We start from the raw sequence: 12,545 nt of genomic DNA on the forward strand, positions 1-12,545 counted from the left end.
GGGTGTTGCCGTGTTTGTAAGGACTCTTAAGTTAGATGGACCTGGACTCAGAATCCTGCCCTGGGACTTTCTACCTGCACTGCTCTGGAGAGGTAATTAACCTCTCCAAACCTCAGCTTATCCTTCTATAAAATGGGAATAATAGTAGAACCAACTTCATAGACTTCATAGGTTGGTTATGAGGATGAGACGGGACAATGCATGTCCCTTAGCACAGTGCCGGACACACGGTAGGTGCTCAGTAAATAGTAGGATGAATAAATGAATGAATGACTCCCTCATCTGGCAGGGCACCGAACACGATGATTAGAAGCTTGCACTGCCTGTTACCACCCTTCCCCCTGCCCTCACAGCCGACAGGCCTCACCAGGAAAGGGAGACTAACTGGAAACTTGGTTTTCTGATCCATTCATTGGGAAAGTTAACATGTTTGCAGTGGTCACATGCTAATTGTAAGAGATCATGATGAAGTGGAAAGCTGTGGGCTTCAGCGGGGGACAGACGGGGATTTGCATCTGGTTCCTCCACCCACGAACTGTGTGACCTTAGGCAGCTTTGCTAACCTCTCCATGCCTCATTCTTCTCATCTAGAAAATGGGGATAAAAATAGTCTCCACTTCAAAGGGTTGGAGTGAGGTGTGAGGATGTACAAGATGTTGAAATTGTAAAGCTCTTTTCACAGGGCCTGGCGCGTTGTAAGAATCGTAATCAGTACAAGCTCCATTTGAGTGAAGTACACTCACGGGCACTCCAGGGATGTCAACAAAGGAGAGAAAACTGTGGGCTGGGTTAGTCAGGGACTAATAATTGTTAAAATTTATTGAGTATATTCTTTGTGTCAGGCACTCTTGTTGGCATGTTTCTTAAAGCAAATAATTTTAATGTTATTTTGTCCATTCTATTTTTTTTTTTTGGCTACGCCGTGCGGCTTGCAGGATCTTAGTTCCCTGACCAATGAGGGAATCGAACCTGGGCCCCCTGCAGTGGAAGTGTGGAGTCCTAACCACTGGACCGCCAGGGAATTCCCTGTTAGCATTTTTAATGCATCTCACTTTAATTCTCACAACAGGCCTGTGAAGTGGCAAGTGTTATTTTCCCCATTTTACAGCTGAGAAAACTGACGCACAGTTATGCCTCAGGTCACACAGGTGACGCTAATACAGACAGGATTTGAACCCACGCAGTCGGGCCTCCCAGGGAAGACTTCAGGAGGTTAAGATTAGTATGTGAGTCAGGACCGTCAGCCACAAGGCACAGACTCACTCACACCAAAGGCACAGACTCACTCCCACCAAAGTAGGGAAAGTTTCACATTACCGGGAGGTTCAGAGATGCCCTGCCTCCAGGTACAGCTGGGCCCGGGGGCCCAGACAATGGCCTCAGTGTTCCAGCGTCTATCTCCATCCCTCAGGCAAGCTTTCCCCAACGCAGCCAGCAGCTCCTGACTCACATCCCATCATGTTAGCATCTTTCCTTTGCACCAAAACGCTCCTGGGGGGCCTCTGATTGGCCCCGCCTGGTCACATGCTCACTCTGTGACTAGGGTGAGGCGTGGGGTCGGCACAAACACCACAAAACCCCACTGGGAAGGAGGGGAAGGTAACTAGATCAAAACCAGCAAAGTCCACTGCAAAAAGGGCAGACTTCAGCTAGAGGGGTGAAGAAGGACCTGGTGCAGAGATGGTCAGATGTTTTTCAGCAATTCAAAGAGAGGACTTGAGATGGAGCGGGAGGGGCTCTTATGGTGATCACATTAGGGTTGTTTTTGATGGAGGAAGGATCTGGGTTTGTGGGCAATTATGGTTTTGTTTCTGGAAGAGGATGATTCCTCTCCGGCCCTTGTTGAAGTGAGACTGGGGTGACGATCTAGTCAGTGCTGGTTGGAGCAGGCTTGGAGGTGAGGCTTTGTGGTGATTGATTGGCTCAGGGGGTGCTGATGGGGTTGGGATCGGTGAGGAGGGTGGGAATGGTGCTGGGGACGGTGTGGTGGCAGAGCTGGGAGGTGACGCAGCAGGACGGTCTGGAGGCTTCAGGAGATGGTTGAATTGTGGATCTTGGGTCTGAGATGGGCTCATGAGCGAGCTGGGCTGTGGTTAGGGATGTGGGCAGCAATGGCATGTCGAGGTGCAGTTTGGGGGGAACGTAAGGGAGGTGCACCATGCTGCACATGGGCTGGACTTGGTGGAAATGATGTGTTGCGAGAATTAAACATTTCGTGAGGGATGTGATGGTGGGGCGGGGAGGGAGGTACCACTTTTAGAGCTGATGATGGAACTCTGTGTGGGTGTGAGGAGCTGATGATGGGTGTTCTGTGGGACGTGACGGTTTCATAGCGTAACAGAGGTGGAAGGACTTAGCTGCACTCTTACGGAGGAGGATGGAGGCCAAACCCATCCAACAGTTGCAGCTGGATGTAAGCCCTCATTCCCAGACCCATTCTCTCTTTTTAAAAATTACTTTTTATCTCTTCACAGTATTACATGCATATAATTTAAGAAGTAAAGAGGACTAACATCTCTTCACCAAATGCAGTGGTTCCTTGCCTCCTTCCACCTTCTTCTTCTTCTCAGAGGCAACCACTTTTAGCTGTTTCTTCTAGCAGTTTTACATCTCATGGGTCTGAGTAATGTTCGTATTTTTGACTCTTCCATTGTAGACATTTTCCACTGATTTCCTATTTGGTAAATAAGAATTTAGCTCTCTTATATGGCCGACCATGGCATTCTACCCAGCCAACCTCCTCAATATTTCTTGTGGTAGACATACTATCAATAGTACCTTACCAGGGGTCTTCCCTGGTGGCACAGTGGTTAAGAATCTGCCTGCCAATGCAGGGGACACGGGTTCGAGCCCTGCTCCGGGAAGATCCCACATGCCACGGAGCAACGAATCCTGTGCACCACAACTACTGAGCCTGCGCTCTAGAGCTTGTGAGCCACAACTGCTGAGCCCGCGTGCCACAACTACTGAAGCCCACGCACCTAGAGCCCGTGCTCCGCAACACGAGAAGCCACCGCAATGAGAAGCCCCCCCACCGCAACGAAGAGTAGCCCCCACTCGCTGCAACCAGAGAAAAGCCCACACGCAGCAACAAAGACCCAACGCAGCCAAAAATAAATAAATTAAATAAATAAATAAATAAATAAATAAATAAATAAATAGTACCTTATCAGTGTTCTTTCAAAAATGTCTTATGCCTCTAATGATATACATATATGTATGCATGTAGCAGGCAGGATAATGGCCCTGCAAAGGCGGCCACATCCTAATCCCCTGAACCCGTGAATGTGTTACCTTATGTAGCAAAAGAGACTTCACAGATGTGGTTAAGGATCTTGAGATGGGGAGATTTATCCTGGATCATCTGGGTGGGCCCAATGTCATCATCAGGATCCTTGAAAGTGAAAGGCAGAGGCAGGAGGGTCAGAGTAATGTGATGGGAGAAAGACTGGCCATTGCTGGCTTTGAGGATGGAAAGGAGCCAGGAGCCACGGAATGTGAGCAGCCTCTCGAAGTTGAAAAAGTCAAGAAAATGGAACCTCCCCAGGGCCTCCAGAAAAGAATGCAGGCTGCCAACACCTTGATTTCAGCCCAGTGACGAGAACCATTTTGGACTTCTGACTTCCGGAACTGCAAGAAACAAATTTGTGCTGTTTTAAGCCATTAACTTTGTGGTAATTTGTAACAGAAGCAATAGGAAATTAATACACCAGGTAATATGTCTACATCCACATACATACATACAAACATGCATACTTATGTATGTTATGTATACATACTTGTTAAATCAACTAATGCAACTATTCACAGCTGAGCTTTATACTGTACTACAATAGTTTCCTTTTTTCCCCCTGAAATGAATAATTACCTTGTTTCTTTTTTTTAAATTGACTTTTGTCATTTTTTTCAAATAGTTATTTATTTATTTAATTTGGCTGCACTGGGTCTTGGCTGTGGCGCGCAGGATCTTCATTGCTGCCTGTGGGATCCAGTTCCCTGACCAGGAATCGAACCTGGGCCCCCTGCATTGGAAGCACAGAGTCTTAACCACTGGATCACCAGGGAAGTCCCTACCTTGTTTCTTTATCTGCCTTATTTTCTTTATACCTTTTGCCCATTTCTGCTACGCCTCCTAATAGCTGTCTGTATGGCTTCCACGAGGGCAGTCACATCAAGTGTTATGTTTCAGTTCCATTTTTTGAGTTATCCGCTCCCTTGCTCTCGGGGCGTGTGGCATAGTTAGCTGCCGTTCGGTGACTTCTTTTTGTTGTCCTCCTTGGCATTCCCTTTGCCTTCCTTCTGGTTGCAATTCCTGTTTTCTGGAGCCCATGTCTTCTTGCTTGTTTTACTCCCCCGTTTGGAGCCCATTGCCGAGGACAGGTCTTCATCTTTATCCAAATCCATTCAGTTCCTGAGTTCAGACCACAGAGTAAAAACAGCAAATGACACCTGTAGTTTTGTCAGGCTAAAAAGACAGTTCAATGGAAGCAACCTAAGTGTCCATCGACAGATGAATGCATAAAGAAGATGTGGCACATATATACAATGGAATATTACTCAGCCATAAAAAGGAACGAAATTGAGTTATTTGTAGTGAGGTGGATGGACCTAGAGACTGTCATACAGAGTTAAGTAAGTCAGAAAGAGAAAAACAAGTACCGTATGCTAACACATATATATGGAATCTAAAACAAACAAACAAACAAAAAGGTTCTGAAGAACCTAGGGGCAGGACAGGAATAAAGACGCAGACGTAGAGAATGGACTTGAGGACACGGGGAGGGGGAAGGGTAAGCTGGGACGAAGTGAGAGAGTGGCATGGACATATATACACTGCCAAATGTAAAACAGGTAGTTAGTGGGAAGCAGCCGCATAGCACAGGGAGATCAGCTCGGTGCTTTGTGTCCACCTACAGGGGTGGGATAGGGAGGGTGGGAGGGAGACGCAAGAGGGAGGAGATATGGGGATATATGTTTATGTATAGCTGATTCACTTTGTTACACAGCAGAAACTAACACACCATTGTAAAGCAATTATACTCCAATAAAGATGTTAAACAAAAACAAAAACAAACAAAAAAACCCCAAAAAGATACATGTACCCATATTTTGATAGCAGCACTGTTCACAATAGCCAAAACATGGAAACAACCTAAATGTCCATCGACAGATGAATGGATAAAGATGTGGTACATATATACAATGGAATACTACTCAGTCATAAAAAAGAACAAAAAAGGCCATTTGCAGCAACATGGATGCAACATGAAGTTGTCATACTAAGTGATAGTATTATCATACTATCAACTAAGATAATCATACTTTCTCAGAAAGAGAAAGACAAATATATTATATCACTTATATGTGGAACCTAAAATAAGGCACAAATGCACCTATCTACAAAACAGAAACAGACTCATAGACATAGAGAACAGATTTGTGGTTGCCAAGGGGGAGGGGGGAGGGAGAGGGATGGACTGGGAGTTTGGGGTTGGTAGATGCAAACTATTACATTTAGAATGGATAAACAATAAGGTCCTAATGTATAGCACAGGGAACTATATTCAATAACCTGGGATAAACCATAATGGAAAAGAGTATAAAAAAGAATGCATATGTGTGTATAACTGAGTCACTGTGCTGTGCAGTAGAGTTTGCCACAACATTGTAAATCAACTCTACTTCAATAAAAAAAAGAAAGTTCAGTGGTAGAGGGCATGGTGGTGCCCTTCCATGGTGGAAGCACTCCAAGTTAGAGGCTTTCCTCGGATGTCTAGTGGTCCTTGGTTGTCCTTTCAGGGTTAAGAACAGGGGACTAAAAAGCTGATTGGAAGCTGGCTGACTTGCAGATCCACATTGGTTGACCTAAACAAGCCATTTGGAAACCATTTGTGTTCTGGTGTCAATATCTGTATCCTTAGGCCTTTCTTCTTGCACTGGTAAGATTCTCCAAAGAAGAAGGTAAGGTCTGGCTGCCAGGATTCTAGGAGCCCAGTGGGGGACTAGCCTGGGGGACTCAACCTCAGCATTGAAAATAACCTTCATCTCCTTGCTTTTGTTTATTACTCTTGCTCTCAACGGTGCTTGTCAACTCTCTGAGCAAAGGCCCTCTGTGTTGTGCTCTCTAGAGAGTAAATCTTCAGACTTCTGGGGGAGGTGGATTTAGGGATTTTACTTCTTTTGTTCGATCCTTTTTATTTTCACACGTGCATCCTTTTCACCCCTGGTCCCGGAGATACATGGTGCTATCATGCCACGTGTCTTTAAAGGACTGTTATAGATCACTTGTCATGTTCTGTCTGAAATTTGCCTGCCACAAATCTGCTTTCCAGACCCCCACATTTTGTTGGTGGCGTCTCCTCTCTGTTCAGCCCAATCTTGTGACTTTATGTCTTTATTTTATTTTTTTCTGGCTGCACCACGCGGCACGCGGGATCTTAGTTCCCCAACCAGGGTTCAAACCCGTGCCCCCTGCAGTGGGAGCGCAGAGTCTTAACCACTGGACCACCAGGCAAGTCCCTTTATGTCTTCTTTAAAAAATCTTTCTACTACATTGGATTTAGAAGGTAGCGCTCTTGGGTGTGTAGATTCAAAATCCCAGTCCTTTTCCACAACAGTTTTGTAACTGGAGCGGTGAGGATGGTGACCATGTCAGTTGTGATACCAAGACATTTTCATGATAGGATTCCTCAAAACAACTTTTTTTAAGTTGTTATAAAATTGTTCCTGGCCACTGTGGACGTTAGCAGTATAAAGGAGAAAATAAAAGCTGCCTATTGTGGCGGTAGGGCTCTTGGCAAGGGTTTTTGTTTGGTGGTGGTTTTGTGGTGCAGCCCTTGGCATGGGTGAGGAGGACGCTTTGGTGCCAGGAGCAGCAGGGCCGTCATGTCATGGTAGACACATGCTGCGGTGTTGGGACCGTGGGCCCAAGAGCAGGTCTCTTCCCTCGGCAGGGCTGCTTGGGAGAAGAAGGAAGCTTCCAAGGACGGGCGGGAAGCGCTGTGTTCAGGCCTGGACCTTGGCCACCACAGTGGGCTCTGGAGCTGTGCAGTGCGTGGCCTGCCCGGCGTGTGCTGGATGGTCTTAGATGATGCTGGGTGACTTGGAGGGACAGTTACTGACAAGGCTGTTCCACTGAGTTACACAAAGGAACCGAAAGACTGACCCAGGTCAGCTGTGTTTGCTGTGCGACAGTGTGCAGCTCGTGTCAGAGGGGTGAGCGGAGGAAGGGGCGGAGGAAAGAGCCTTTCCTTTCCTTTCCGGGGTGTCTGCCCTCAGGGTCAACACCCTGTGATGTTCTGCTTTTCCCTCCTGCTTCCTTCCTCTTGTCACCAGCCACCAGAGGTTCTCTGAAAGTTTTTTCTTACAGAAGCCCCTGGATGTTTCTAGGCCTCAGGGCAGCATTGAGACAAATACCCGGGAGAGGGCTATCTGCCCCTGACTTACTTTGTGCCTGGCTCGGCACGGACTCCATTCTAGGGCTCTCGGGGCTCCTGGAGATGGCCCAGCCTCGTAGGATCCTGCCCTTTGCCTTTGGGGCCTCCAACAGCTTGGCAGGGCAGGGCTAGAAGACATTCTTGAAGATCATCTAGTCGACCTCTTCCATTTTATGGATGAGGAAACTAAGGGCCAGAGAAGTTCTTCCCGGGTTCAGTGTTCTTCCCAACCAGACCCTGCCTCTCTCAGCTTGCTCATCCTTTTGAAGATTTTGATGTGGTGGGTGATCGGGGATATTTGTGCTAACAGACAAGGGGTGGGTTTGAGGGGGACTCGCGGGCTGGCTGATGATGGTCAGAAGCCTTGTGGAGTTCTGGGTTGGCCCGGTTGTCTGATGGGCTCTCGGGGTTGTTTCTGTGGGGTGGTGTAAGCTGGGGGACGGAGCTTCATAGAGATGCCCTCAGAGCCCTAGAGTCAGAGATCTGGATTCAAGCCTCTGCCCTGACACTGCAACACGGATAAGCCTTAGCCTTTTGCAGCCTTAGATTCAACAGTAGATGGTAGTAATACTTGTATCTGCCCAAAGAGGAAGGCCCGTCCCGGGCTTGGCACCGCATCGGACACACGGAGTTGCTCTCGCTCCTGCACCCGCATACCGCATAGCAGACGTTCCTCGGCCCAGCCTGGACCAGTGCTACACCTGCGGCTTCCTTAGGGCTCACCTGGGGGGCGGGAGCACCTTCAGCCTGTCCAGGCTCTAACTTATGGGGCCCCTCGTGTCCAGGCCCTAAAGAGGCCCCTCCCAGCGCCAGCTTCCCCCTCCACACCACCCCCCCACCTCCCAGCCCAGCGCCCATCCCTGGGGAGGGGCTGCACCCGTGGGAGACCCAAGCCTGCGCCTTTTCCGGTTCCTGGTTTTCCAGGGAGCTCTGGCTGGAGGGGGATGGGAGAAGCAGCCCTGGAGGGAGGGGGAGCGGGGAAGCAGAACCGGGAACTGGAAGTGGAAGGGTGTGGGTGGGCCCGGATCCAGCCTGCCTCCCACTTTCCTCCTCCTGCCAGGCCCCTCCCCGTGCTGGCTGGCCCGCGGAGGCAGGGGCTGGGCCCAGGCTCCTCCTGGGGGGCGGAGAGCCGGAGATCTCTCTGCGGCTCCTCCGAGCCAAGGGGGTGAAGCCACGACCCCCCCCCCGCCGCCCCCACCCCCCAGCTGAGGCCTGTGGCCCGGGCTTTGTTAGTTCACTGGCGTGAGGCCCGCACCTGAAGCAGGGACGCCGAAAAGCCCCTAAAATTCAGCCATGTGCGTTCGCAGGGCCCCCTGGAGCCCACAGTTTCCCAGGGCAGGTGGGGCTGGTTCGCGGGGTGCGGGGGGAGCGGCCTGGCATCCTCCCTGGCTCGGTGTGGCTGCGGCCTCGTCCCACCCCACACCGGGGCGTCCCCTGGACAGCCCTGCAAACCCAGGCAGGCCTTCAGCCTGGCCGCAGCCTGGGTTCACCCTCAGCCTTCTCCGGGCCCAGGCGCCGGTCTTAAAGTGAGGTGACATTCATCTCACTACATCCTGTGACTGCCGCTCACTTCCTCCACGTGGTGGGGGCGGGGTGGGGTAGGGGCTCGGGGAGGACAGATCAGAAGGAAAATGTAGCCGGCTGGGGACCTCTGGGATTTCCCAGGGGGCGGGGGGGGGGGAGGCTGCGGGAAGCTTTCAAAGGAAAGAACAGCCGTGAATGAAGAGACGGGAGGGGGCGGGAGGCGGCTGCAAGTCCCACAAGTGGCGCCCACTGTGCCGCGGCAACGCGGAGGCCGGGGAGACTGTCGCGCGTCGGAGGCAGGTGCGGCCCTGCTGCCGATTCGGCCTCGGTGCCCGCATCGCTGGGTGCCCGCATCGCTGGGTGCCCGCATCGCCGGGTGCCGGCTCGGCCTGCGCCTGGGAAGAGGAGTCAGGCCAGCGTAGCCCCGGGGCCGAGGGTCTGGCCCTGGGAGCCGGTGGGGGTCAGCTGGGGCCTGGAGTGGAGGTGCCTTGCCCTGCTGACCCCTCTTCTCTTCCCCCCACAGGTGGAGCCGCGGGAAGCCCAGCCCCACAGACAGCCTGAGGCCGCGTTTCGCCCTCCGCGCCGGGATCTATGTTTAAGTTTTAACTCTTGCTTACCAAGACCACGATAATTCCTTCCCCAGAGGCCAGCAGCCCCCCGCCCCGCGCAGCCCCAGCCTGCCTCCCACCGCCCAGCTGCCCGCGATGCCCGCCAGCGGCCCCGGGGACGCCAGCGGCCCCGCTCCGGAGCGGGGGGAGGAGGAGCGCAAGGTGAGCAGCCGGCTCTGCTGGGGGTGCTGGGCGCTGGACCGCGCCGCTCCGTCTTCACACGGGCCTGTAGGGAAGACCTATCCCCCTGTCTTGGTGGTGAGCACACTGAGGCTTGCAGAGGTTAAATCCTGGTGGTCGGGCTCCGGGACTGAGTCTTCAGCCCCCCTGGTGTGTGAGCAGAGCTTCAGACCCCAGGCGAGTGCGATTGTTAGGGCTGGCCTTGCAGGGTCTCCACATCTGGCTTCCTTTCTGGATCGGCCTCTTACTAGCTGTGTGTCCTCAGGTGAGTCACTTTACCTGGGTTAGCTGCCTCTGTTTCCCCAGGGGGGTTAGTAGCTTTGGGGAGGCCAAAGACAAGTTCAGGGGGCTTTGTAGATGGGAGACCTCGTGAGGGCTGCCCCGGCCGCACAGACAGCCAGGCTCACCACGGTGCGTGGCTCACTGCGTGCTGTGTGCTCAGGGCGGCACCAGTCACAGTGGAGATGGTGATTTCCCTCCCCCGCCCCATCCCTGGCGCTGAGCAAGTGTTACTTCTGGCCATGGAGCTAGTGACCTTGTTTTTGGAGCCCCATGAGGGGTGACCTCTTCACCCTTCTGCTGAACTCCAGGATGGCCCTAAAGCAGTTAGAGGAGATGCCAGCAGACCGGTGGGCGTCGCTGCCGGGTTCCGACAGGCAACCTCGGGGCCTCACCAAGCCGTGCCCACCTGTAGGCAAAGCCATTCGAATCCCCAGCACGTGACTCTGCTTTTCCTTCTGTGGAATGGTAGACCCTGCCGCACCTTCCAGGGAAGCTGTGCCAGCCAACGGCCTTCCTGGGGCGTCCCATCTCTGTCATGCCCTGGTCCCCGCAGTTCCCTCTGCCTGTTCTCTCCCTGAGCGGGAGTGAGGGGTGGTGATACTTGGTCGTATCTGAGAGTAGCAGGGCATGCTTCTGGGGCACAGTCTGTCCTCCTGGAACCAGGGTGGACACCTGACACCAGGTGTGGGACCACTGAGCACTCTGAGGGGGTCAGCTCTGGTGATCCGCCATCAGCGGCCGTTCCAAGACCTGCTCCCTGCCCACCCTCCCGCCGCGCGTGCTCAGCTCCTTCTGGGCTTGCTCATTCTTAGAGCCAGTTTCTGTCTTCTGGGTGGTTTCCATCCATTTGGTCCTTGAGGACAGCCCTTGAAACAAGTGGGGCAAGGACAGATGGCCCTGGTTTGGAGATGAGGAAGCTGAGCCCAGCTTATCAGTGGGGGGTCCAGATGAGAGCCTGCTGTCCTGCATCGGAGTCTTTTTCACTGCCCCACCTGCATGGGTCCTGTTACGGACACACACACACACACACGCACGCACGCACGTGCGCTGATGCTTGCACGAAGCCCAGACACCTGTCTTTCCAGCCCAGGATCCTGCAGAGTGCCACGGGACGGGGGACCGTGTATACCCCCAAGCTGGGAAGAAAGTGCATGCTGCAGCCCACTGGGTGGGGCTTCTAGGGTTACAGGTTCAGTCCCTTTCTTTCTGATCCCGCGGACTCAAGGTGGCAGCAGACCCAGACCCTGCCGCCATAGAGTCAGGGCCACCTGCACCCACCTGTGCTCTTGAGTGGCAGCTGTGGCCCATAGATAATTCCCTTCCCTCTTGGGCCTGGCTTTGCTCTTCCGTTAGCTTAGGTGACCCTGACCCCTCCCCCCGGTCCAATGTCCTGACTGGTGCTGCACAGCTCCGTGTCCACGCACTTGCCAGTTGGTGGTCAGCTGCCCCCCCCCACCGGTTGGAGGACGTGGGGCAGCCGGGCAACATTTCTCCTGTTACTGGACAGGGCTTCCCTGGGCCGCAGAGGCCCCGGCCCCGCCCATGGAGAGCCGCAGACAGGCTCTCTATCATGACAGTTCAGGACAGAGAAAAAGCACTGGACAGAGAGTCACGAGTCCCAGGCCCCAGGCCTGAGATGTCACTTATTGGAGATGTGACTTCAGGCCCTCTGGCGTGCGTTTGCTCAGCTGTAAAATTGGGGATAGTAACTCTAGCTGTGCCTGTTTTATGGGGTGGTTGTGGAAGTCAGATTAGTCACGGGCATGGAGTGCCCTGCAAACAGCAAAGTCTGGTCAATTATGAGGGATTACGATTGCTATTATTATCTACCCATAGTAACTGCTCTGGCTCAAGAGGCAACAAACACACACCCAGGCCCAGAGCCTGGTGCTGATCGAGGGAGCTGACAGAGTGGGCTGGGGTACGGCGGGCGCTCTCCCCGGTGTGCATGCTGGCTCACCTGGTACACCTTCCTGGCACCGCTGGGCTGGCTCCCGTGCAGCCCCCAGGAGGGCGGGCAGAGACGCCGACAGCCGCCCACGCCCACGGCAGCCCGTGAAAGCCAGGCCTGGGGCAGGGGTGCGCGTGGCTGCAGAGGGGAAGATGGGTTTGGGCCACAGCCCAAGGAGTCTGGCAGAGTTTCCAGGGGCACCTGGCACAAAGGAACTGTTTGGTGAGCCAGAGGGCAGGGGTGTGGCTGCCCACCGGCCCCTTCACCACCTGGCCCCATGTGCCCTTCCCGCCTGCCCCTCCCCCCCACCGGCCACGCCTCCCTGTACCTTTCACTCCAGTACTTCCTGGAGCTGCCAGGCCTTTGTTTATGCTGCTTCCTCTGACTGATGTGCCCTTTCCCTAATTTTCTCTCCTCTCTGATCAAAGCCCTGGCTTCAGTCTGTCTTGAATTACAGAGAGAACCAGCGGTTCTCAAAATGTGATCCCTAAACCAGCGGTACCAGCAGCACCTGGAAGGCTTAGAAATGCAAAAGCTCGGGCCCCACCCCAGACCTGCTGAATC

The 12,545-nt window shown here is 53.1% G+C and overlaps 1 protein-coding gene across 2 annotated transcripts in view; it reads left to right on the forward strand.

Moving 5' to 3' along the window:
* DNMT3A (DNA methyltransferase 3 alpha) overlaps positions 1-12,545 on the forward strand; it is a 104,646-nt gene that overhangs the window by 18,146 nt on the left and 73,955 nt on the right. For both annotated transcript variants that reach the window (XM_036872918.1, XM_036872917.1), the window contains exon 2: positions 9,484-9,730. In XM_036872918.1, coding sequence (XP_036728813.1) covers positions 9,665-9,730 — 66 coding nt within the window. In that variant the 5' untranslated portion in view covers positions 9,484-9,664. The remainder of the gene's footprint in view (positions 1-9,483; positions 9,731-12,545) is intronic.

Source organism: Balaenoptera musculus, chromosome 13 (assembly GCF_009873245.2).
Source record: "Balaenoptera musculus isolate JJ_BM4_2016_0621 chromosome 13, mBalMus1.pri.v3, whole genome shotgun sequence".
In the NCBI taxonomy this organism is placed as follows: domain Eukaryota; kingdom Metazoa; phylum Chordata; class Mammalia; order Artiodactyla; family Balaenopteridae; genus Balaenoptera; species Balaenoptera musculus.